The sequence below is a fragment of the Salmo salar genome, chromosome 05 (genome assembly GCF_965601325.2).
Source record: "Salmo salar chromosome 05, fSalSal1, whole genome shotgun sequence".
Taxonomy (NCBI): Eukaryota; Metazoa; Chordata; class Actinopteri; order Salmoniformes; family Salmonidae; genus Salmo; species Salmo salar.
Window position 1 is genome coordinate 84,378,569 of NC_138295.1, and position 25,422 is coordinate 84,403,990.

The 25,422-nt window shown below is 44.0% G+C and overlaps 2 protein-coding genes across 3 annotated transcripts in view; one reads left to right on the plus strand and one right to left on the minus strand.

Moving 5' to 3' along the window:
- The window catches only part of fhod3b (formin homology 2 domain containing 3b), a 260,469-nt gene extending 256,585 nt beyond the window's left edge, over nucleotides 1-3,884 (minus strand). The window contains exon 1 of one of the 2 annotated variants that reach the window (XM_082975790.1): nucleotides 3,259-3,884. In XM_082975790.1, the coding sequence (XP_082831916.1) occupies nucleotides 3,259-3,423 (165 nt within the window). In that variant the 5' untranslated portion in view covers nucleotides 3,424-3,884. The remainder of the gene's footprint in view (nucleotides 1-3,258) is intronic. The other variant, XM_082975791.1, reaches the window with a different exon arrangement.
- A 1,799-nt stretch (nucleotides 3,885-5,683) lies between these two features.
- Nucleotides 5,684-24,510, plus strand: LOC106597269 (sodium-dependent neutral amino acid transporter B(0)AT1). The gene is made up of 12 exons (XM_045719150.2): nucleotides 5,684-5,999; nucleotides 16,180-16,320; nucleotides 16,477-16,614; nucleotides 17,428-17,609; nucleotides 17,808-17,918; nucleotides 18,174-18,286; nucleotides 21,336-21,464; nucleotides 21,811-21,967; nucleotides 22,324-22,528; nucleotides 22,771-22,930; nucleotides 23,837-23,999; nucleotides 24,248-24,510. The coding sequence occupies exons 1-12, from the start codon at nucleotides 5,795-5,797 to the stop codon at nucleotides 24,428-24,430; spliced, it is 1,887 nt and encodes a 628-aa protein (XP_045575106.2). The 5' UTR covers nucleotides 5,684-5,794; the 3' UTR covers nucleotides 24,431-24,510.
- The last annotated feature ends 912 nt before the right edge of the window (nucleotides 24,511-25,422 follow it).

The window sequence follows — 25,422 nt, forward strand, 5'->3', positions numbered from 1 at the left end:
CACAAGGTACTGCAGAAGGAGAGCCCATTTTCTCTCATCTGGTCGAAACTGGCAATACAATGATATGGGTGTAGGCCAACTATTGGCCGAAGCAGACATAACAGTGAATATCTAGGAACATATCGCCTCCTGAAATAAGTGGGGATAAAGGAAGACAGGCATGAGGCATGATTGGCCAAAAAACAATGGTAAATCCAGTGAAGATGAGAAATGACATTGAAATGGAAAAGGAGGTTAGCTTTGAGGGCTATGTTGAGGACGATAGGTCAAAATGTCTACTAATCAAAAGAGCCAGCCAATGATTCAGCATAGTTGACACAGAGATGATTAAACAAGGCAAGGATGCTATACCTATGATGTCAGAGTCACAAGAGAGAATTGGTACCGGAAAACATTCTGAGTATAGACTTTCAAAGACTGGTTAATCAAAATTACAAGCAGTGTGTAAATACCATTGTGTATGAACAATAGATCACTGGATGAGGTCTAAAACGACCAAATAGAAGCGGGGAAATCGGAGTTGTAAGTCAAAGTTGTGCAAAGAACCACAAGATGACAAGATGTCAAACATAGTTTAGCGTTAACTGTTACATTTCTTTCTTTCTTCGTTTGTTTGTCTTTTCACTAAAACCTCACAATAATATTGTCTTTCTCAGCGACCCCGTTAGACACCAAAGGGCACATTAGCCATTGTGTGGTTGTTGCATCAGTCCTCTACGACAGTGGTTCCCAACCTTTTTTTAGTTATTGTACCACGAACTGAATTTAGCTCTGCCCGGAGTACCCCTGAAGTACCCCCCCATGTGTATTTTACCAGTAGGCCTATGGTCCTGGTGTAACAGTTTAGCTTCCGTCCCTCTCCTCACCCCAACCTGGGCTTGAACCAGGGACCCTCTGCACACATCAACAACTGACACCCACGAAGCATCGTTACCCATTGCGCCACAAAAGCCACAGCCCTTGCAGAGTAAGGGGAACAACTACTTCACGGTCTGAGAGCGAGTGACGTCACTGATTGAAACACTATTAGCGCGCACCACCGCTAACTAGCTAGCCATTTCACATCAGTTACACTCACCCCCCTTTTGACCTCCTCCTTTTCTGCAGCAACCAGTGATCCGGGTCACGGCACCAATGTAACAGTTTAACTTCCGTCACACCTCGCCCCAACCTGGGCTTAAACCAGGGACCCTCTGCACACATCAACAACTGACACCCACGAAGCATCGTTACCCATTGCGCCACAACAGCCACAGCCCTTGCAGAGCAAGGGGAACAACTACTTCAGGTCTCAGAGCGAGTGACGTCACCCGATGGAAACGCCATTAGCGCGCACCACCGCTAACTAACTAGCCATTTCACATCGGTTACACTGGTACCCCTGGTTGGGAATCACTGTTCTACGGTAATATAGTCATTGTTAGGTTGCAAAGAGAGTGTATATTACTGTAGATGTTCTAGGTTTACCAGTAAACTACAAGAATGTTGCTATCTTTCAAAGATTTGATGTAATCTGTCACAAGACATCTAGTGGCCCTTTTGGGTACTTCAGGTTATCTCAGGTGTCTAATTATCTCTGGTCCTCTCTCCGGCCTTATCACAAGTAAAATATAGGAAATCATTGAATAAGATGAATTTTAAAACAGAAAATAGAATGACAAAGCTGTAAAACATTCTCTTAAATATAAACCATCAACTTAGTGAATATCATTGGTGTTTAATATGAGGGTTTCAGCATGAAATATCCTCTTTTTTACACACTTGTATTTATTTTACTATGTCGTCAACATGTATTTGTTGTAAATGTTTTGTCGTCAAACTGGTGGCGGGTGTGAAAAAAGTCAATAGTTGGAAGAGTTGCAGAGTTAATTGAAAATAATGCCATTCTTGATTAGATGCTTTTTTTTATTAATTAGACCATTTATATTTCCACCATATGGTCTATTTACTAGAAACTCATGGACAATATGGACACAGATATAACAAATGAATACTACATAAATTCATATATATTTTGTTAAGTTATTCAAGTATAAATTACAAAGGTTACATTAGATTGCCATAGATTTTCTGCTAATTACCACATTTACTGGTAGCTTTGCAACCCTAGTTGTGGTGAAGAGATCAGGTCAACTAAACAGAGCTTTACTGTTGTGGTCACCATTGAACTAGTCTCAGAAATTCCAGACCTAGGGCAACAGGAACATGGTTAATGTGGGCTAGGCAAGGCAACCCATCTGCCTAGGGAGAATACCATGTAACGGTCACAGCTGCTTGTCCCCCTGACCAAGGCCATGGCATGGCAGTCTAGTTCACACCCGTCCAATCTATAGTCTGTGTCCCAAATGGAAGCCAATCCCCTAGGTATGTAGTACACTTCTTTTGACCTAGTTCCTCTGAGTTATGGAATGCTGAATACCCTATGGGCCGTTGTCAAAAGCAGTGCTCTATATAGGGAATAGGGTGCTCTTTGGGACACAACCTAGGTCTGTCCATCCATTCCAGCATGGTCCTCATCAGCTGTCCATGCATGCAGCGCTCCACTAGACTCCAGTGAATACCACACGAACACTGCTCCTAAAACTAGCCCTCTGGCACTTTATTCATAGGTTGTTTACATTTTGGAAATGGTCTGAATTGACTGTCAAACCAATGATGTCTCATTTTCCCAGGCCAGTAGCATCAATCAAGAGGATGTTTACTTTACACCCATTAATGGTTTCTCCATCCTGATTAGAGGAAAGTATTAATGCCACTGAGCTGTGGATTACATGCAGTCATTGCTATTGTGGGGAGTCATAGCCATGGATATCCTGTGTAGGCTGACCCAAATGACTGATGTACAGTACCCATCCTGAAACCTGTTAACACTTGACTGGACGCTTGATTATGATTGGTTACATTTGGTCCTGAAATAGATCAATATGTCCTCCATTTCAGAAAAAATAATCTAATCATTAACTTTTGTCATACTGGTGACTCAGTGGTGCCAAAGCCTAAAACTAATTCACATGTGAAAGTGAACACAGTAAAATAACTATGTTGACTAACAATTTTGAGTTAGGGATATGAGTTTGCAACAGTTACAATTGCATTATTATGTCATTACCATTGACATCACTGTTCCAGGACGTCAATATTGATATGACAAAACAACCCAAATTGGCTACATTCTCCATTTTCTATGGATAGAAAAATTGCAAAGCATTCAAAAAAATCCAGTTGCCAGAACTAATAAAGACACAACACTTGACATACCTTGTGTGGGGCTTTGAGAAGCCTGTGGACTCCAGCAATCTGATTGATAAGGGGGATATCTTCCCTGAAAGTGTACTGAGGCGGTCTGGTCGGCTCAGGAAAATTGGTGCTGTTGAATGGATCAGTATCATCTAAGAACTGTACCCTGCATACAAACGTAGCCATGATGTTGTATCCATGCAAGACGGTTTTTTAGAACTCAGGTTTCAAAAAGTAGAAGCGCTCCGTCTGGAGAAATCCTTTGATATGACGCGCAACCCCGCGCCCGACTGCTGGTCCCAGCAACAAATCCAAATCCACCGAGCTGTCAGGTTTTCTGCAGCAGGCAGCAAGTCCTGCTCTGCTCCCTCAATTATCGATGCACCCTCCTCTCCATTCGCCCCATACAGGCTCACAGAAATAAAGACACTGAACGCCGTCACACGGTAATATAAATCCAGTATCCCTCGTCCTGTCCTGAAGTATTTTCCAGCTATTATTCTCTCGTTCAGAATAATGTAAATTGTGTAGCGATGAGAGGGACGGCAGTATCCAAGGGCATTGCAGGCAGCCAGGCAGGCAAGGTGCTGAAGCAGACTGCGCTGAGGACGGTACTGCTAGACTTGTGGCGTCTGACGGTAACGTTAGTGGGATAGGGACTCCCTCCTCTAGCGCAAACTCGGCCAGTAGCAGCAGACAGCGCTGTCAGGGCGATGCAGGACGGGACCTTCACATTATATGCGTGTTGGTGACCTCCTGTGGCCGTGTGAAGAGAGGCTTGAAATACAATGCATTGTTGCCTGTAGCCTGTGGGGACAGTACAGTAGCTTACTGACAGATACTGTACCTTTGGAAGATTGTTGTTGTATGAATTGATTGGATAAAGGAAAATGATATGTTACCTATAGCTATAATTATATTAATAACGATGATGATTTGTTCTGGTTTTGTGTTGCCATGTTCAAATCAAAATCAAATCAAATTGTATTTGTCACATGCCCGAATACAACAGTTTGTATTCTGTTGTATTCTGTTTACAACAGTTTGTTGTATTAATTACAAATAATTCCACTCAGTGGTGATAACTTTGGTAAGTAGTCAGGTGAGTGAACAGTAGGAGCACTGGGCCAGTAACTGAAAGATCGCTGGATCGAATCCCCGAGCTGACAAGGTAAAAAAAATATGTTGATCTGCCCCTGAGCAAGTCTGTTAACCCACTGTTCCCTGGGCATCGATGACGCTGATGTCAAGTCAGTTAACCCACTGTCCCCTGGGCATCGATGACGTGGATGTCCAGTTACTTAACCCACTGTTCCCTGGGCATCGATGACGTGGATGTCAAGTCAGTTAACCCACTGTTCCCTGGGCATCGATGACGCGGATGTCAAGTCAGTGAACCCACTGTTTCCTGGGCATCGATGACGCGGATGTCAAGTCAGTTAACCCACTGTTCCCTGGGCATCGATGACGCGGATGTCAAGTCAGTTAACCCACTGTCCCCTGGGCATCGATGACGTGGATGTCAAGTCAGTTAACCCACTGTTCCCTGGGCATCGATGACGCGGATGTCAAGTCAGTTAACCCACTGTTCCCTGGGCATCGATGACGCGGATGTCAAGTCAGTTAACCCACTGTCCCCTGGGCATCGATGATGTGGATGTCAAGTCAGTTAACCCACTGTTCCCTGGGCATCGATGACGTGGATGTCAAGTCAGTTAACCCACTGTCCCCTGGGCATCGATGACGTGGATGTCAAGTCAGTTAACCCACTGTTCCCTGGGCATCGATGACGCGGATGTCAAGTCAGTTAACCCACTGTTCCCTGGGCATCGATGACGTGGAAGTCGATTAAGGCAGCCACCCACACCTCTCTGATTTAGAGGGGCTGGGTTAAATGCGGAAGACACATTTCAGTTGAATGCATTCAGTTCTACAACTGACTAGGTATCCCCCTTTCCCATTCTGCTGAGCAATCAAAACACTGATTTTCTATAGATGAGAGATGCAAGGAACATGATTAAGGCCAGGGTTTTTACCTGACCATCAGACATGATCAAAGAAACACTCTGGGCCTAAACATGATTACTGATCTATAATCATAAACCATCTACCTGGCCATACATTTTGCTGAGCTTATTTTTTACAGCTGAAGTTGATCACCTCTGACATTGAATGTTGAACCCTATAGCCTAGAGGTTAAACATCAGTATCTGAACCTCGGGTCTCATAAACATCATTATCAGAAAGAGTGCACAGTAGGATATGCAAAGAGATACAGGATGGCTCTGTGCATCCCTGACACCTCCCTCTCAGATAATATATCAATTATTGTTGAACGTGTTGTTTTGGTTGAGTCACACTTGACAAGATAACTTCACGTGTCACTCTTCAGCTTGGTAAAGCAATCATCTACTAAAACAAGTTCAGTTGAAAGGCTGTTTTGCAAAGTTGGCAACCAGTTTTTCCACACCTCAGCTAGTGTACCAGCTACCAGTAACCTATAAATCAGCTCTCCCCTGTCACACTGCTGAACCTGGCCATCTACACTGGAGGAACCATGAGACTACAGCTGCCCAACCCAGGCCTGGAAGACAGGATCCTGTCCCATGAGGAGCTGGACCAGCTGGAGACGGAAGAGGCTGGGAGTGGAGACAGGCCCAAATGGGACAACAAGACCCAATACATGCTCACCTGCGTGGGGTTCTGTGTGGGGCTGGGGAACGTATGGAGATTCCCTTACCTTTGCCAGAGTCATGGGGGAGGTAGGTGTTGTAGTGCTGTGGTGGGTTTGGATGGGGTGTGGTTGAATGGGGTTGGCTGTGGTGTGGTGTGGTTGGATGGGCTGTGGTGTGGTTGGATGGAATTGGATGGGGTTGGATGGTTTGTGGTGTGGTTGGATGGGGTTAGATGTGGTGTGCTGTACATGTGTGGTTATTTGGGTTGTGGTGTGGTTGGATGGGGTTGAATGGGGTTTGGTGTGGTGTGGTTGGATGGGGTTGAATGGGGTTTGGTGTGGTGTGGTTGGATGGGTCGGATGGGTTGGATGGGGTGTGGTGTGGTTGGATGGGGTTGGATGGGTTGGATGGGGTGTGGAAACATGTTTTTAGAAATGTTTGCAAATGTGTTGAAATATACAATTTACAAAAGTATTCACACCCCTGAGTCAAAACATGTTAGAATCACCTTTGGCAGCAATTACAGCTGTGAATCTTTCTGGGTAAGTCTTTTAAAGCTTTGCACACCTGGATTGTGTGCTGTGGTGTGGTTGGATGGGGTTGGATGAGCTGTGGTGTGGTTGGATGAGGTTGGATTGGATGGGGTGGGGTTTGGTTGGATGGGGTTGGAAGGGTTGGATGGGTTGAATGGGTTGTGGTGTGGTGTGGTGTGGTTGGATGGGGTTGGATGGGCTATGGTGTGGTGTGGTTGGATGGGATTGGATGGGGTTGGAAGGGTTGGATGGGTTGTGCTGTGGTGTGGTGTGGTTGGATGGGCTGTGGTATGGTTGGATGGGTTGAATGGGTTGTGCTGTGGTGTGGTTGGATGGGTTGAATGGGATGTGCTGTGGTGTGGTGTGGTTGGATGGGCTGTGGTGTGGTTGGATGGGTTGAATGGGTTGTGCTGTGGTGTGGTGTGGTTGGATGGGTTGAATGGGATGTGCTGTGGTGTGGTGTGGTTGGATGGGCTGTGGTGTGGTTGGATGGGTTGAATGGGTTGTGCTGTGGTGTGGTGTGGTTGGATGGGTTGAATGGGTTGTGCTGTGGTGTGGTGTGGTTGGATGGGCTGTGGTGTGGTTGGATGGGTTGAATGGGTTGTGCTGTGGTGTGGTGTGGTTGGATGGGGTTGGATGGGCTGTGGTGTGGTTGGATGGGTTGAATGGGTTGTGCTGTGGTGTGGTGTGGTGTGGTTGGATGGGCTGTGGTGTGGTTGGATGGGTTGAATGGGTTGTGCTGTGGTGTGGTGTGGTTGGATGGGGTTGGATGGGCTGTGGTGTGGTTGGATGGGTTGAATGGGTTGTGCTGTGGTGTGGTGTGGTTGGATGGGGTTGGATGGGCTGTGGTGTGGTTGGATGGGTTGAATGGGTTGTGCTGTGGTGTGGTGTGGTTGGATGGGGTTGGATGGGATCACTTGTACAGGGAAAGCTCATGTACTTATCTGATTTGCGTGATGAACAATCTGTATTTGGTGACCGTGGGAAAATACAGATTTTGCTTTACTTTACAGTGTTCTTATTATTGTAGGTGCAGTTTAACACATATTCTAATTACACATTGCACACATTGTTCCACTGTTCTCAGGTACATTAAGTGTACTTACAATACAATAAAAACACAGAACTAATGAGAACAGTGAAAAACATGTCTGCTGTTTATGTCACTAGTTTATGTGTACCGTAATCTCCGGACTATTAAGCGCACCTGAATATAAGCCGCACCCACTGAATTAAAAAAAATATATTATTTTGAACATAAATAAGCCGCACATGTCTATAAGCCGCAGGTGCCTACCGGTACATTGAAACAAATGAACTTTACACAGGCTTTAACGAAACACGGCTTGTAACAAAAATAAATAGGCTTTAACGAAACATGGCTTGTAACAAAAAATAAAAAATTAGCAGTAAGCTTTAGTTGTCTTTTTGCACTGAGACAATTCCTCACGCTGCTGTTTCCAACGTCTTATCATCGACTCATTAAGACCAAGCTCCCGTGCAGCAGCTCTATTTCCTTTTCCAACAGCCAGATAAATCGCCTTCAACTTCAAAGCTGCATCATATGCATTTCTCCGTGTCTTTGCCATGATGAGGGTGACAAAATGACTACCGTAATCAGAACGATGGGAAGTTCGAGAGCGCTCGATTTAATCTAAACAGTAAACAAAAAAGTTGTTTGACCTTAACCCGTTCGGCTATTTCATTGGTCTAATGAAAGCTTCATGCCGCCAAAAAACTGAGCACGTCACAAAATGTTTTTTTTTTTGAAAAAAAAAATTGAAAGTGGGAAAAATCCATATATTAGCCGCGTCATTGTTTAAGCCGCGTTGTTCAAAGCCTTATTGTCCGGAATTTACGGTAGTCTAACCATGGTGATCTGTCTCTATGGAGGCTCCATGGTGATCTGTCTATATGGAGGCTCCGTGGTGATCTGGCTCTATGGAGGCTCCATGGTGATCTGTCTCTATGGAGGCTCCGTGGTGATCTGGCTCTATGGAGGCTCCATGGTGATCTGTCTCTATGGAGGCTCCATGGTGATCTGTCTCTATGGAGGCTCCATGGTGATCTGTCTCTCTGGAGGCTCCGTGGTGATCTGTCTCTATGGAGGCTCCGTGGTGATCTGTCTCTATGGAGGCTCCATGGTGATCTGTCTATATGGAGGCTCCGTGGTGATCTGTCTCTATGTCGGCTCCATGGTGATCTGTCTCTATGGAGGCTCTGTGGTGATCTGTCTATATGGAGGCTCCGTGGTGATCTGTCTCTACGGAGGCTCTGTGGTGATCTGTCTATATGGAGGCTCCATGGTGATCTGCCTCGATGGAGGCTCCGTGGTGAACTGTCTATATAGAGGCTCCATGGTGATCTGTCTCTGTGGAGGCTCTGTGGTGATCTGTCTCTATTGGGGCTCCGTGGTGATCTGTCTCTATGGAGGCTCCATGGTGATCTGTCTCTGTGGAGGCTCTGTGGTGATCTGTCTCTATGGAGGCTCCGTGGTGATCTGTCTCTATGGAGGCTCCATGGTGATCTGTCTCTGTGGAGGCTCTGTGGTGATCTGTCTCTATGGAGGCTCCATGGTGATCTGTCTCTATGGAGGCTCTGTGGTGATCTGTCTCTGTGGAGGCTCTGTGGTGATCTGTCTCTATGTCGGCTCCATGGTGATCTGTCTCTGTGGAGGCTCTGTGGTAATCTGTCTATATGGAGGCTCCATGGTGATCTGTCTCTATGTCGGCTCCATGGTGATCTGTCTCTATGGAGGCTCCATGGTGATCTGTCTATATGGAGGCTCCATGGTGATCTGTCTATATGGAGCCTCCATGGTGATCTGTCTCTATGGAGGCTCCATGGTGATCTGTCTCTATGGAGGCTCCATGGTAATCTGTCTCTATGTAGGCTCCGTGGTGATCTGTCTCTATGGAGGCTCCATGGTGATCTGTCTCTATGGAGGCTCCATGGTGATCTGTCTCTATGGAGGCTCCGTGGTGATCTGTCTCTATGGAGGCTCCGTGGTGATCTGTCTCTATGGAGGCTCCATGGTGATCTGTCTCTATGGAGGCTCCGTGGTGATCTGTCTCTATGGAGGCTCCGTGGTGATCTGTCTCTATGGAGGCTCCATGGTGATCTGCCTCTATGGAGGCTCCATGGTGATCTGTCTCTACGGAGGCTCCATGGTGATCTGTCTCTATGTAGGCTCCATGGTGATCTGTCTCTATGTAGGCTCCATGGTGATCTGTCTCTATGTCGGCTCCATGGTGATCTGTCTCTATGTCGGCTCCATGGTGATCTGTCTCTATGGAGGCTCCGTGGTGATCTGTCTCTATGGAGGCTCTGTGGTGATCTGTCTCTGTGGAGGCTCTGTGGTGATCTGTCTCTATGTCGGCTCCATGGTGATCTGTCTCTGTGGAGGCTCTGTGGTAATCTGTCTATATGGAGGCTCCATGGTGATCTGTCTCTATGTCGGCTCCATGGTGATCTGTCTCTATGTCGGCTCCGTGGTGATCTGTCTCTATGGAGGCTCCATGGTGATCTGTCTCTATGGAGGCTCCATGGTAATCTGTCTCTATGTAGGCTCCGTGGTGATCTGTCTCTATGTCGGCTCCATGGTGATCTGTCTCTATGGAGGCTCCATGGTGATCTGTCTCTATAGAGGCTCCATGGTGATCTGTCTCTATGGAGGCTCCGTGGTGATCTGTCTCTATGGAGGCTCCGTGGTGATCTGCCTCTATGGAGGCTCCGTGGTGATCTGTCTCTATAGAGGCTCCATGGTGATCTGTCTCTGTGGAGGCTCTGTGGTGATCTGTCTCTATGGAGGCTCCGTGGTTATCTGTCTCTATGGAGGCTCCATGGTGATCTGTCTCTGTGGAGGCTCTGTGGTGATCTGTCTCTATGGAGGCTCTGTGGTGATCTGTCTCTATGGAGGCTCCATGGTGATCTGTCTCTATGGAGGCTCCATGGTGATCTGTCTCTGTGGAGGCTCTGTGGTGATCTGTCTCTATGTCGGCTCCATGGTGATCTGTCTCTGTGGAGGCTCCATGGTGATCTGTCTCTATGGAGGCTCCGTGGTGATCTGTCTCTATGGAGGCTCCATGGTGATCTGCCTCTATGGAGGCTCCATGGTGATCTGTCTCTATGTCGGCTCCATGGTGATCTGTCTCTATGGAGGCTCCATGGTGATCTGTCTCTATGGAGGCTCCATGGTGATCTGTCTATATGGAGGCTCCGTGGTGATCTGTCTCTATGTCGGCTCCATGGTGATCTGTCTCTATGGAGGCTCTGTGGTGATCTGTCTATATGGAGGCTCCGTGGTGATCTGTCTCTACGGAGGCTCTGTGGTGATCTGTCTATATGGAGGCTCCATGGTGATCTGCCTCTATGGAGGCTCCGTGGTGATCTGTCTCTATAGAGGCTCCATGGTGATCTGTCTCTGTGGAGGCTCTGTGGTGATCTGTCTCTATGGAGGCTCCGTGGTGATCTGTCTCTATGGAGGCTCCATGGTGATCTGTCTCTGTGGAGGCTCTGTGGTGATCTGTCTCTATGGAGGCTCTGTGGTGATCTGTCTCTATGGAGGCTCCATGGTGATCTGTCTCTATGGAGGCTCCATGGTAATCTGTCTCTGTGGAGGCTCTGTGGTGATCTGTCTCTATAGAGGCTCCATGGTGATCTGTCTCTGTGGAGGCTCTGTGGTGATCTGTCTATATGGAGGCTCTGTGGTGATCTGTCTCTATGTCAGCTCCATGGTGATCTGTCTCTATGTCGGCTCCGTGGTGATCTGTCTCTATGGAGGCTCTGTGGTGATCTGTCTCTATGGAGGCTCCATGGTGATCTGTCTCTATGGAGGCTCCATGGTGATCTGTCTCTGTGGAGGCTCTGTGGTGATCTGTTTCTATGTCGGCTCCATGGTGATCTGTCTCTATGGAGGCTCCATGGTGATCTGTCTATATGGAGGCTCCATGGTGATCTGTCTCTATGGAGGCTCCATGGTGATCTGTCTATATGGAGGCTCCGTGGTGATCTGTCTCTGTGGAGGCTCTGTGGTGATCTGTCTCTATGTCGGCTCCATGGTGATCTGTCTCTATGGAGGCTCCATGGTGATCTGTCTATATGGAGGCTCCGTGGTGATCTGTCTCTATGGAGGCTCTGTGGTGATCTGTCTCTATGGAGGCTCCATGGTGATCTGTCTCTATGGAGGCTCCATGGTGATCTGTCTCTGTGGAGGCTCTGTGGTGATCTGTTTCTATGTCGGCTCCATGGTGATCTGTCTCTATGGAGGCTCCATGGTGATCTGTCTATATGGAGGCTCCATGGTGATCTGTCTCTATGGAGGCTCCATGGTGATCTGTCTATATGGAGGCTCCGTGGTGATCTGTCTCTGTGGAGGCTCTGTGGTGATCTGTCTCTATGTCGGCTCCATGGTGATCTGTCTCTATGGAGGCTCCATGGTGATCTGTCTATATGGAGGCTCCGTGGTGATCTGTCTCTATGGAGGCTCTGTGGTGATCTGTCTCTATGGAGGCTCCATGGTGATCTGTCTCTATGGAGGCTCCATGGTGATCTGTCTCTATGTAGGCTCCATGGTGATCTGTCTCTATGTCGGCTCCATGGTGATCTGTCTCTATGTAGGCTCCATGGTGATCTGTCTCTATGGAGGCTCCATGGTGATCTGTCTCTATGGAGGCTCCATGGTGATCTGTCTCTATGGAGGCTCCATGGTGATCTGTCTCTATGTAGGCTCCATGGTGATCTGTCTCTATGTAGGCTCCATGGTGATCTGTCTCTATGTAGGCTCCATGGTGATCTGTCTCTATGGAGGCTCCATGGTGATCTGCCTCTATGGAGGCTCCGTGGTGATCTGTCTCTATGGAGGCTCCATGGTGATCTGTCTCTATGTAGGCTCCATGGTGATCTGTCTCTATGTAGGCTCCATGGTGATCTGTCTCTATGGAGGCTCCATGGTGATCTGTCTCTGTGGAGGCTCCGTGGTGATCTGTCTCTGTGGAGGCTCCAGCACCACAAACACTGCATTTCATTAGCTAATGTAGTAACTTATTACTACTACTTATGCTGACAAGCCTTGTATAGGTGTTAAAGCTTGATTTACATCACACCTCCAGTCATATTGACTTGTCAATGACTGATGGAGAGGATATGCCTGGAGTCTATAGATAGATCCCAGGAAAAATACCTAACTGATTGTCAGTTAGTATTAATTTCTTAATTTAGTTATTAATTTGCACTTTGCCCATGTCGCCAAACACATGATGCTACAGTGCCTTCAGAAAGTATTCATACCCCTTGATTTATTCCACATTTTGTTGTGTTACAGCCTGAATTCAATTATATTTATTTGAATTCACTATTCACAATCTACACACAATACCCCATAATGACAAAGTGAAAACATGTTTTTAGAAATGTTTGCAAATGTGTTGAAATATACATTTTACAAAAGTATTCACACCCCTGAGTCAAAACATGTTAGAATCACCTTTGGCAGCAATTACAGCTGTGAGTCTTTCTGGGTAAGTCTTTTAAAGCTTTGCACACCTGGATTGTACAATATTTGCATATTATTATTTTTAACATTCTTCTAACTCAAGTTGGTTGTTGATCATTTCTAGACAGCCATTTTCAAGTCTTGCCATAGATCTTCAAGCTGATTTAAGTAAAATCTGTAACTAGCCCACTCAGGAACATTGAACGTCGTCTTGGTAAACAACTCCAGTGTATATTTGGCCTTGTCTTTAAGGTTATTGTCCTGCTGAAAGGTGAACGTCTGTTGTGTCTGTTGGAAAGCAAACTGAACCAGGTTTTCCTCTAGGATTTGGCCTGTGCTTAGTTCTATTAGGTTTCGTTTTATCCTATAAATCTCCCCAGTCGATGACAAGCATACCCATACCATGATGCAGCCACCACCATGCTTGAAAATATGAAGAGTGGTATTCAGGGATGTGTTGTGTTGGATTTGCCCCAAACATAACACTTTGTATTCAGGACATAAAGTTCATTCAATTTTTTTGCATTATTACTTTAGTGCTTTATTTCATAAAGGATGCATGTTTCGGAATATTTTTTGTTCTATACAGGCTTCCTTTTAACTCTGTAAATTAGTTTAGTATTGTGGAATGACTACAATGTTGTTGATCCATCCTCAATTTTCTTATATCACAGCCATTAAACTCTGTAACTGTTTTAATAACCCTACTGCTGAGTTCGTTTCATGTTAATTCATTCTGTGTTCCCGGTCCAAAATGACCGCCCCATTATAGCTGATTATAAATCCATAATAATACATATATTATCACCTAATGTTGTGTTAGATCTTTTTATCAACTTAAGTTCTTGTGAACATTACAAGTTTTGAACTTCTATTTGCTATTTATGGCCTGTTGGCCTCATTGACCTGAGCTCATACAACTAGTTTTTGAGTAGAAAAAGCATAATGTATGGATTATTTTGACTATAACAAATACTCAGATGAAACATATTGTGCTATTTATCACAGACTACTTTGTGTCAAAGTTTAACAAGGACTCTCTCCTCCTCACCAGTGTCATGATCAAAGATAAGATCAAGAGCCTCACATACAGTATATTGTTTGGTCATTGTGCTGCCACAGAATGAATTGTGAGCAAGGCCTCAAAAAAAGCTTTATATACCAGAGCTGCGAGAAAAGTTATAAATATTATTGAAACAATGTTGCGATTGTTTGTGAGAATACCAACAGGTGTGGTTCCCGTGGGGGAAAGATTATATTGGGGAAAGGTTCCTGTGGGGGTTGCCATGGAAGCCAAGAAGGGGAGTGAGGTGTGTGTGTGTGTTCAAACACACGTGCATGTGGGGGTCTGGGAGAGGAAGTGTGTCCATCTGATGAATGGGCATGTGCTTGAACTCAATTTTATACACTAATTGTAGTCTCACCCATTCATTTCTAATGACCGGTCATTTTTGACCGGGAACACCACAGGTGTACAAAAGTTAAATAAAACACCCAAAATGTTATGAAAATCATCCAAATGTATTTTGTGTGTTCAGATGCCCTGTGTGGACAAAGTCATGGAACCTTATGACAATCAGATTAAATTAACTACATTTTCAGAGAGAAACCTTGTAAATCGGTCAAATTCGACCGGAACCCAGCAGGAGGGTTAAAGTCCATTGGCCTCATGGTAAAATCCCTGAGCGGTTTCCTTCCTCTCCGGCAACTGATTTAGGAAGGACACCTACATCTTTGTAGTGACTGGGTGTACTGATACACCATCCAAAGTGTAATTAATAACTTCACCATGCTCAAAGGAATATTCAATGTCTGCTTTTTTTGTATCCTTCTACCAATAGTTGCCCTTCTTTGCAAGATATTGGAAAAAGTCGCTGGTCTATGTAGTTGAATCTGTTTTTGAAATTCACTACTTGACTGAGGAACCTTATAGATAAATGTATGTGTGGGGTACAGAGATGAGGTAGTCATTAAAAAAATCATGTAAAACACTTTATTGTAGAGTCCATGCAACTTATTGTGACTTGTTAGGCACATTTTCACTCCTGAACTTATTTAGGCTTGCCATAACAAAGGGGTTGAATACTTACATTTTCAGCTTTTCATTTTTTATTCATTTGTAAGAATTTCACAAAACATAATTCCACTTTGACATGATGAGGTATTGTGTGTAGGCCAGGGACACAACGTCTCAATTGAATCCATTTTAAATTCAGACTGTAACACAACAAAATGTGGAAAAAGTCAAGGGGTGTGAATACTTTCTGAAGACACTGTATAGCCATCTACTGTATTGTTGGCAAACATTGAGAAGACTATTTCTAATGGTTATACACTGGGATAATGAGGGCTGTAACTACAGCATGTGTTCTCTTGTGCCGACCCAGGGTAGATAGGGTGCTGTAGCCCAGTCAAATCCACCCAGTGTGATAAATAGAATGAAACACTTCTGCTCTTATCTTATCTAAATACAGAGAGAGTGCCTAAATGGACTTACGGTTACATCCCATCACGTTCTATGGAAACCGTTTGACTACAAGCACCTGAATGACACATAAGGACTGTTAAGGCAGATAAAGACTGTTATCTACTGAAGATTGATAATGGACAGGAAAGCCTTGAGAAGTGTTTGTTGTGAACTGAGGGAGAATCACTTGCACATTGAACCACCAACACCATCACTATCCCGTGCCACAGTAAATCCTTTACTTCAGCCATCCCTGCCTGCAACAGGTGTATTGACTTGTCTCCTTAAAAGGACATCAGTGTTATGTGATTCTCAAGTGGTTTTATTGTTTCTCTCCATCTGTTTCTATCCTTTTTTTGGCAGTATGTTTACATAGACAGGTATGTGTATCTATGAGCCCTGTGTTTTTATCCATACCCCAGTACAGGTGTTTCATATTTAAATTTGAACCTTTATTTAACTAGGCAAGTCAGTTAAGAACAAATTATTATTTAGAATGACAGCCTATCGGGGAACAGTGGGTTAACTGCCTTGTTCAGGGGCAGAACGACAGATTCTTACCTTATCAGCTCGGGGATTCGATCCAGCAGCCTTTCGGTTAATGGCCCAACGCTCGAACCACTTGGCTACCTGCCACCCCTATATATGATACAGAAGACTTGTAATATACACTCCATTACATCTGCAGGTGTCTGTACGTCATGAGATGTCATTAAGAGTCATGGATATGTACCAATGATTTAAGAGCTTTGATTGTGGCCCCTTTGTTCTCAGGTGCATTCATGATTCCTTTCCTGATCCTACTGGTTCTAGAAGGTGTTCCCCTGCTCCATCTGGAGTTTGCTATTGGTCAACGTCTAAGGAAAGGCAGTTTAGGCGTGTGGTCAACAATTCATCCTTACTTAGCTGGAGTTGGTAAGCAACACTTTCCCTATCTCTGGTCCAGGGCAAATACATAACGTGCAGTTTGCTGCATGTAAGCAGCAGAGAAACGCCCCGGGACCAGAGCTACACGTGATGCTTCAATAAACCTTAAGTCATCATGGACTCACTGCTCTGTGTTCTTGCCAGGCATAGCGTCCATGTTTGTTTCTTTGATGATCAGCCTGTACTACAACACCATCATGGCCTGGGTGATGTGGTACTTGTTTAACTCCTTCCAAGAGACGCTGCCTTGGAGCCAGTGTCCCCTCAATTACAATCTAACAGGTAAGAGTTCAGTACAGACACAGTCTCCATGCAAGACTGGTGAAAATGAGAAATCAAATCAAATCAAATTGTATTTAGACACATGTGCCGAATACAACCGGTGTAGACCTTACAGTGAAATGCTTACTTACAAGCCCCTAACCAACAATGCAGTTAAAAAAAAATACGTATAAGAATAAGAGATAAAAGTGACAAGTAATTAAAGAGCAGCAGTAAAATAACAATAGCAAGACTATATACAGGGGGGTGCCACTCCAGACTCAATGTGTGGGGGCACCGGTTAGTTGAGGTAGTATGTACATGTAGGTAGACTTATTAAAGTGACTATGCATAGATGACAACCGAGAGTAGCAGATGTACTGTATAGTATTTGAGACATTATGGGGGTCAGGGGTCAATTCCATTTAAAATTCAGCAAATTCAGAAAGCCAACAGATATTTCATAGAGGAGAACTGAGAAAAATGTTAGTTTACTTTCTGATTTAATTAATTGAATTGAAATGGAATTGACCTCAACCCTGATAAACATGCTTCACACTCAGGATGACAGCTACATTACAAGGAAGAAGTACATTTATTATGGAATCTGAAGATACTCTACATGTACTATGGCTGAACATTGTCTGCATCCTAAATGCCACCCTATTCCCTATAGTGTAATACTTTTGACCAGAGCTCTATTGGCCCGGGTCGAAAGTATTGCACTAGGGAATAGTGTGCTGTTTGGGATGCAACCTATGTATGAATCATCCAGTCGTGTATGTCTAATTATAATAATGTATTATTTGTAAATTCTTTACCTAAATGTCCCAGGCCTGGTGTCAGAGTGTGAGCAGAGCTCCCCGGTGGATTACTTCTGGTACAGAGAGACCCTGAACACCACCCCAGACATCGGTGAGAACGGGGGTCTACAGTGGTGGATGGTGCTGTGTCTGGTCAGTGCCTGGGCCGTGCTCTATATCTGCATCATCCGAGGCATCGAGACCACTGGGAAGGTAGAGCAGCTCAATCTATCTGAGACCAGGACTACATGTTAACGTTCACATCTATATCCAATTATGACCAATAACAATGGATGAAAATGGACAAATGGACAAATAAAATAGTATAAAGGAAGTTTTATGTATCATGTCTCAGTGATTGCGAATACAAATAAAGATATAGTGAAATCACTGTCTACCCTCTCATCATAGGCTGTGTATATCACCTCAACGCTACCCTACGTCGTGTTGAGCATTTTCCTGATCAGAGGTCTGACTTTGAAAGGCTCTTTGAGTGGAGTCGTGTTTCTCTTCACCCCAGACGTAAGTCAAGTGTTGTGGTCCAAATGGCAACCTATTCCCTATATAGTGTACTACTTTTGACTACAGCCATATGGGCCCTGGTTAAAAGTAGTGCACTATACAGGGAATAGGATGCCATTTGGGACACCGTTACACTTCACAAAAAAACTCACACTAAAAGAAATACAAACCCATCCCTGAAATGATATCAGATAAATAGGTCATATATAAATCAGGTAAATGTGATTCATGTAACAAAACGTTGTGTTGTCCCAGTTGACAGAGCTGACCAACCCAACTACCTGGCTGGATGCAGGTGCCCAGGTGTTCTATTCCTTCTCCATAGCATTTGGCGGACTCATCTCTTTTTCCAGCTACAACTCTGTGGAGTAAGTCACAATCATCCATCTAAACTACTATTGTTTAATCAATGTGTTATATATTTTAGAAAAAAGTGGTTTACTATGTTGTATTGGGACACTTTTGAATTGCGTTATAAAGCACGACAACTGTGCTAAAATAGAGCGTTATGGTGTCCATATTAGGACAGGCTCAGTCTCAGCACCTGGGTCTCGATCCCGCCCTGTGCAACTGGGTCCTGGACTTTCTGATGGGACGCCCCCAGGTGGTGAGGGTAGGAAACAACATCTCCATCCCGCTGATCTTCAACACTAAGGCCCCACAAGGGTGCGTTCTCAGCCCTCTCCTGTACTCCCTGTTCACCCATGACTGCGTGGGCATGCACGCCTCCAACTCAATCATCAAGTTTGCAGATGACACTACAGTGGTAGGCTTGATTACCAACAACGACAAGACGGCCTACAGGGAGGAGGTGAGGGCCCTAGGAGTGTGGTGTCAGGAAAATAACCTCACACTCAAAGTCAACAAAACAAAGGAGATGATCGTCGACTTCAGGAAACAGCAGAGGGAGCACCCCCCTATCCACATCGATGGGACAGTAATGGAGAAGGTGGAAAGTTTTAAGTTCCTCGGCGTACACATCACAAACAAACTGAAATGGTCCACCCACACAGACAGCATTTCTTCAGGAGGCTGAAGAAATTTGGCTTGTCACCGAAAACACTCACAAACTTTTAGAGATGCACAATCAAGAGCATCGGGTCAGACTGTATCACCGCCTGGTATGGCAACTGCTCCGCCCACAACCGTAAGGCTCTCCAGAGGGTAGTGAAGTCTGCACAACACATCATCGGGGGCAAACTACCTGCCCTCCAGGACACCTACACCACCCGATGTCACAGGAAGGACAAAAATATCATCAAGGACAACAACCACACGAGCCACTGCCTGTTCACCCCACTATCATCCAGAAGGCGAGGTCAGTACAGGTGCATCAAAGCTGGGACCGAGAGACTGAAAAACAGCTTCTTTCTCAAGGCCATCAGACTGTTAAACAGCCATCACTAACATTGAGTGGTTGTGCCAACATACTGACTCAAATCTCTAGCCACTTTAATAATAAAATATTATATGTAATAAATGTATCACTAGTCACTTTAAACAATGTCACTTTATATAATGTTTACATACCATACATTACTCATCTCATATGTATATACTGTACTCTATAGCATCTACTGCATCTTGCCTATGCCGCACAGCCATCGCTCATCCATATATTTATATGTACTGTTGTGTCTTTGCTATGCCAGATTAAGTGATATGACATGCTATTTTATAAAATAATATCTCTGTAATTAATATTACCTGATTAAACTAATCATGTAAATGTAATTATCTAGAAAGAATGTTAATAGACCTGTTATCTTCTGAATAAACTCTTAAAGACCTGGTAATCTTTTACCCCAAAAGTAGTCAATCATTAATTGTCACCGTATTCAGTCTCATCTGAACGTCGTAAATTCTTGGTTATCTTCACAAACCCTGGCTAACAAGTTGAATCAGCAATACAACATTTGGTTTAATTATTTATTTTCTAAATAATCACACAGAATTACATATACACAGGATGGATCATACATTGATTACTAATTATGTCATACAAGAAAACGTCCCTAGTGGACGGAACCGATATGACGGCCGGTTACACAAAGAAAGGGGGTTGGGTTTGAATGAAAGCGCGGGAAGACTGAGGAACAAAAGGTTTGGGTCGCTATCAGACCTCGTGAAGCTATGCTATTGTAATCTTATGCATTCTAAATAACCGCCCACTTGGAAAAGGAAAATGCAAGAAATATTTACTCTGAGCTGCGCTTCGATAGATTGGTCGTAGATGGAAGGCTGGGTTGCCCAGCAGGGATCTCTTGTCCTCTGAAGAATGTCTGGTGGTAAAGTGGATACGTTGTAGTACCGTTGTCGTGTGGTAGATCAAATACTTTGTCCGTCCTTTCCTAGCCCACGTTTACAGCTGCAGCTGCTAACTCAACGGCTAGGAGGTATCTCTTCTTTAGGGAATAAGAGTTCAAAGTTCATACCAGGTTGCCATACTATACACTTATGCTATATTCTGGCTGGTATAATCGAAATTCATCCTTCCGGCGTGTCGATCGTCACCTCCACGTTGAAATTCACCCTTTTTAAGGTATGGACAGCAGTCCTCACGTCACCGGGAACACGATGCTAATTTCGTTAGTTTATTGTCGTTCAAACATTCTCAACCAGAGCTCACGCTGAGGTTGGCTTAGTTCTGTAGTTGATATTAGCCCTTTTAACGTATGGACAGCAGTCCTCATGTCCTCGGGAACAACAAAGTTACATTTTCGTAAAGGGGCTTATGTAGTGGTGGGAGAGAAGGGCGTGTTTCATAGTTTACAACCAATGTCTGTTCACTTGGGCACTGAGTGAGCAGAGTTTTTACTTTATGAAAACCATTCTCTCATTTACAAGCTAAAATTACATTTCATCTTTTCACAAATAGTTTCATATTTAAACATTTAAATTGCACAACAATTCCATGTGAATCTGACTAGACTTTCCAAGATACATTTTATGTCATCCTATCATCAGTAACAATGTCTCAGACGACAAGTGATCTGACATCATATTCTTTAAGTACCAACGCATATTTTCAGCTGGTTGGATTACCGAAATAGGGTTCTGTTCCCCACCCTTTTGACGTTACCAGACTCTCTCTATGTTAACAAAGGGCTTTCCAACAGTCACATCTGTAGAGTAGAGAGAGGAAAGGGGGAAGATATTTATGGGGGTCATAAACCTCACCAACACGGCAACGTCATGACAGTACACATTCTTATTCATTCCTTTACACTTGTGTACAGTATATAAGGTAGTTGTTGTGAAATTGTTAGATTACTTGTTAGATATTACTGCATGGTCAGAACTAGAAGCACAAGCATTTTGCTACATTCGCATTAACATCTGCTAACCATGTGTATGTGACCAATAACATTTGATTTGATTTGATTTGAGCAGGACGTTGTTGTTTTTGATCCCCAGTAACAACTGTGAACAGGATGCAGTGATCATCTCTGCCGTCAATGGCTTCACCTCCGTCTACGCTGCAACAGTCATCTACACCATCATTGGTTTCAGAGCCACAGAGAGATTTGACAACTGTCTTGGCGGGTAGGAATCTACCCGTCTCTGTAGATGACATGTTCCTACTACAGTACTCACTGCATCCGATATGATATGAGTACAGTTGCCAAAATTCGTCACCTTTCCCAAAATTCCCAGGTTTTTCAGAAATCCCAGTTGGAAGAGTCATGGAATCAGGATGGGATAAGCAGGACATCTGGGAATCCTCCAACCACGATTTCTGTAAAATCGGGAAATTTTGCAACCCTAAATGTACCTAACAGTGCCCCCTACATCCGATATGACAGTATAATAGCCGATGTGACATAGTTAGATGTAATGTTACCACGAAAGTTACCATGACGTCAACTAATTTTCCACAATGATTCTGTAGAAATATCCTGGCACTGGTGAATACATTTGATCTCCCCGAGGGAAACGTCACTGAAAGCAACTATGATCAGGTTCTCCAGAGTCTCAATGGAACACATCCAGAAGTCATTCAGGGACTCAACTTGAAGACCTGTGACTTGAACACTTTCCTCAGCGAGGTATGATTTTTAGGGCTGGTTTCCCAGACACAGATTAACCGTAGTCCCGGACTAAAAAGCATGCTCAATGAGATTCTCCATTGAAAGTGCTTTTTAGTCCAGCAGTAGGCCTAATCTGTAAATGGGAAACCAGAGTTTTAAAACTAGCTAAGGTCTCTTACGTACATGCTCCACATGCTTTTAATTTCATCGTATAAATACTGACAATATAAGAATATTATTTTAGCTTGACTATATGGCAATGGCAATCCCAAAGGGAACTATACACTGAATATTCTAGTCCTATACAGTGTAGTAACACAATGTTATTTAAAACAGGCTCTAATTCCTCTCCTTCTCTATGTGTCTTGCTACAGGGGGTTGAAGGAACTGGTCTGGCCTTTATCGTGTTCACAGAGGCCATCACTAAGATGCCTGTATCTCCTGTTTGGTCAGTCTTGTTCTTCATCATGCTCTTCTGTCTCGGCCTGTCCTCCATGTTTGGCAACATCGAAGGAGTTCTTGTACCACTTCAGGACCTGGGGGTTTTCCCCAAAAGTTGGCCGAAAGAGGCCACCACAGGTGAGACAAGAGTTGGGACAGACTGGGACTGGACATCAGCTCAGGCAACACACCATTAATTTACTTCGGACCAAAACCCCCCGCTGGTCTAAAGATGGACCAGCCTATCTGTCATTTGCCCGAACTGCCCTATGGCCAGTCTGTTTCTGGACAAGAGAAATCCAGACCTATTTTTTCCAATGTTGAGAGATTGAAGCCTCTTTGTTAAATATCTTTAACTCATGTTCTTTATTCTGTTACAGGGATAACATGTGTCCTCTGCTGCATTGTTGGACTGATATTTGTCCAAGGCTCAGGGAACTACTGGCTGTCCCTCTTTGACAGCTTTGCTGGGTCCATTCCTCTGCTGATCATTGCATTCTGTGAGATGGTCGGGGTTGTGTACCTCTATGGTATTGATAGGTGAGTAATACATTCATTCTGTGAGATGGGGGGGTTGAGTTCGAAACATTACATCAAATCAAATCAAAGTTTATTTGTCACGTGCGTTGAATACAACAGGTGTAGACCTTACAGTGAAATGCTTACTTACAGGCTCTAACCAACAGTGCAAGAAAGGTATTAGGTGAACAATAGGTAAGTAAGTAAAGAAATAAATAAAAACTATAGTAAAAAGACAGTGAAAAATAACAGCAGTGAGGCTATATACAGTAGTGAGGCTATAACAGTAGCGAGGCTATATACAGGCACCGGTTAGTCGGGCTGATTGAGGTATTATGTACATGTAGATATGGTTAATGTGACTATGCATATATGATAAACAGAGAGTAGCAGTAGCGTAAAAGAGGGTTTGGCAGATGGTGGGTGGCGGAACACAATGCAGATAGCCCGGTTAGCCAATGTGCGGGGGCACTGCTTGGTTGGGCCAATTGAGGTAGTATGCATCAGATGACCTGGCCTCCACAATCACCCGACCTCAACCCAATTGAGATGGTTTGGGATGAGTTGGACCGCAGAGTGAAGGAAAAGCAGCCAACAAGTGCTCAGCATATGTGGGAACTCCTTCAAGACTGTTGGAAAAACATTCCTCATGAAGCTGGTTGAGAGAATGCCAAGAGTGTGCAAAGCTGTCATCAAGGCAAAGGGTGGCTACTTTGAAGAATGTAAAATATAAAATATATTTTTAACACGTTTTTGGTTACTACATGATTCCATATGTGTTATTTTATGGCTTTTACGTCTTCACTATTATTCTACATTGTAGAAAGTAGTAAAAATAAAGAAAAACCCTTGAATGAGTAGGTGTGTCCAGACTTTTGACTGGTACTGTATAATGACAATTGTTTTGTGTGTCTCTCTCTGTGCCAGGTTCAACGATGATATAAAGTTCATGATCGGCCACAAGCCCAACTTCTTCTGGCAGATCACATGGAGATTTGTCAGCCCCGCCATCATGTTTGTCATCTTTGTGTTCTACCTTATCACTAAAGTCACCGAAACGCTCCTATATAAAACCTGGAATCCTGAATCGGTACGGTTTTTGCTCTGTCAAGTCTATAAATCTGTTGAAATCAAAACATTCAAATTGCAACACATAAATGTTGCTGTCATTTGTTTTCAGGCCTCTTAACATACTACTCACAAACAAAGATTTTCCATATGCCTATATTTACATGTATAGCTCCACTAGTCACATAATCTCCATATGGTACAGTACTGTACATTACAGTGACAACACGGACATACTAAAAGCCTTATACCATTCATCTTCCGTTACAGGAAAACTTCCCTACATTGGAGGAGAAGCCCTATCCAGCCTGGATCTATGTGATAATCTTTATCCTGGCAGGGATACCCAGTCTAGCTGTGCCTGGCACTGCTCTCTTCAAATGTTTACGGAGGAAGAGAGATAGAAGTCTGAACAGCAAGAGCTCAAAACAGTCTCTAACCAAATTGACATGAACGACAAGGCTCAGGATGGTACATCCCGTACCTGATTACCCGTAATAACTCCCCACCAATAAAAACTTCATAAATACAAAGCCTTTAACGTTTATTCATTTTCATAAACGTATGTACTGTTTTTATTTATTCATGATTATTTATTTCATTTCTTTCATTCTGTAAAGTGTGTTGTGACTTTAAATTGTGATTTGACTTGAATCTTACTGAGATATTTTTAGCATAGTATTGCTGTATATCTTGTAAACTGAAATGTCTATGAATGAAAACTGTATTATCTGAGGATGCTTCTTAGATCGAGGACTCCGGACATGTAAGTACATTTTAGTATTTCATTGTAACTTAGAATAACATTAGAGGAATGTAGCTGGCATTAGCTACCTGAGGTCTCTTGAGGTTATAGCAGACATTAAAGGGCTACGGAAAGTGGGAAGCAAACTACATATTGAGTCAATACTGCCATCTATTGGTAAACATAATACTTAACATACACTGAGTGTACAAAACATTAAGAACACCTGCTCTTTCCATGACGTAGACTGACCAGGTGAAAGACATGATCCTTTTTTCATGTCACTTGTTAAATCCACTCCAACTCAGTGTAGATGAAGGCGAGGCGACAGGTTAAAGAAGGATTTTTATGCCTTGAGACATGGATTGAGTACGTGTGCCATTCAGAGGGTCAATGGGCAAGACAAAATATTTAAGTGCCTTTGAACGGGGTATGGTAGTATGTGTCAGGCGCACCGGTTTGTGTCAAGAACTCCAACGCTGCTGGGTTTTTCACACTCAACAGTTTCCCCTGTGTATCAAGAATAGTCCACCACCCAAAGAACTTCCAGCCAACTTGACACAACTGTGGGAAGCATTTAAGTTAACATGGGCCAGCATCCCTGTGGAACGCTTTCGACACCTTGTAGGATTCCATGCCCCAGGGAATTGAGGCTGTTCTGAGGGCATACTTTCATTCTGCAGCACTAGAGGGCAGAGTT

Excerpts from the sequence above, each read along its gene's own strand:
- LOC106597269 (XM_045719150.2), top strand. The coding sequence starts at position 5,795 with ATGAGACTACAGCTGCCCAACCCAGGCCTGGAAGACAGGATCCTGTCC. Across the intron at positions 6,000-16,179 it reads TTGCCAGAGTCATGGGGGAG|GTGCATTCATGATTCCTTTC; the intron begins GTAGGTGTTGTA and ends CTTTGTTCTCAG. Across the intron at positions 18,287-21,335 it reads TCCAGCTACAACTCTGTGGA|TAACAACTGTGAACAGGATG; the intron begins GTAAGTCACAAT and ends TTTGATCCCCAG.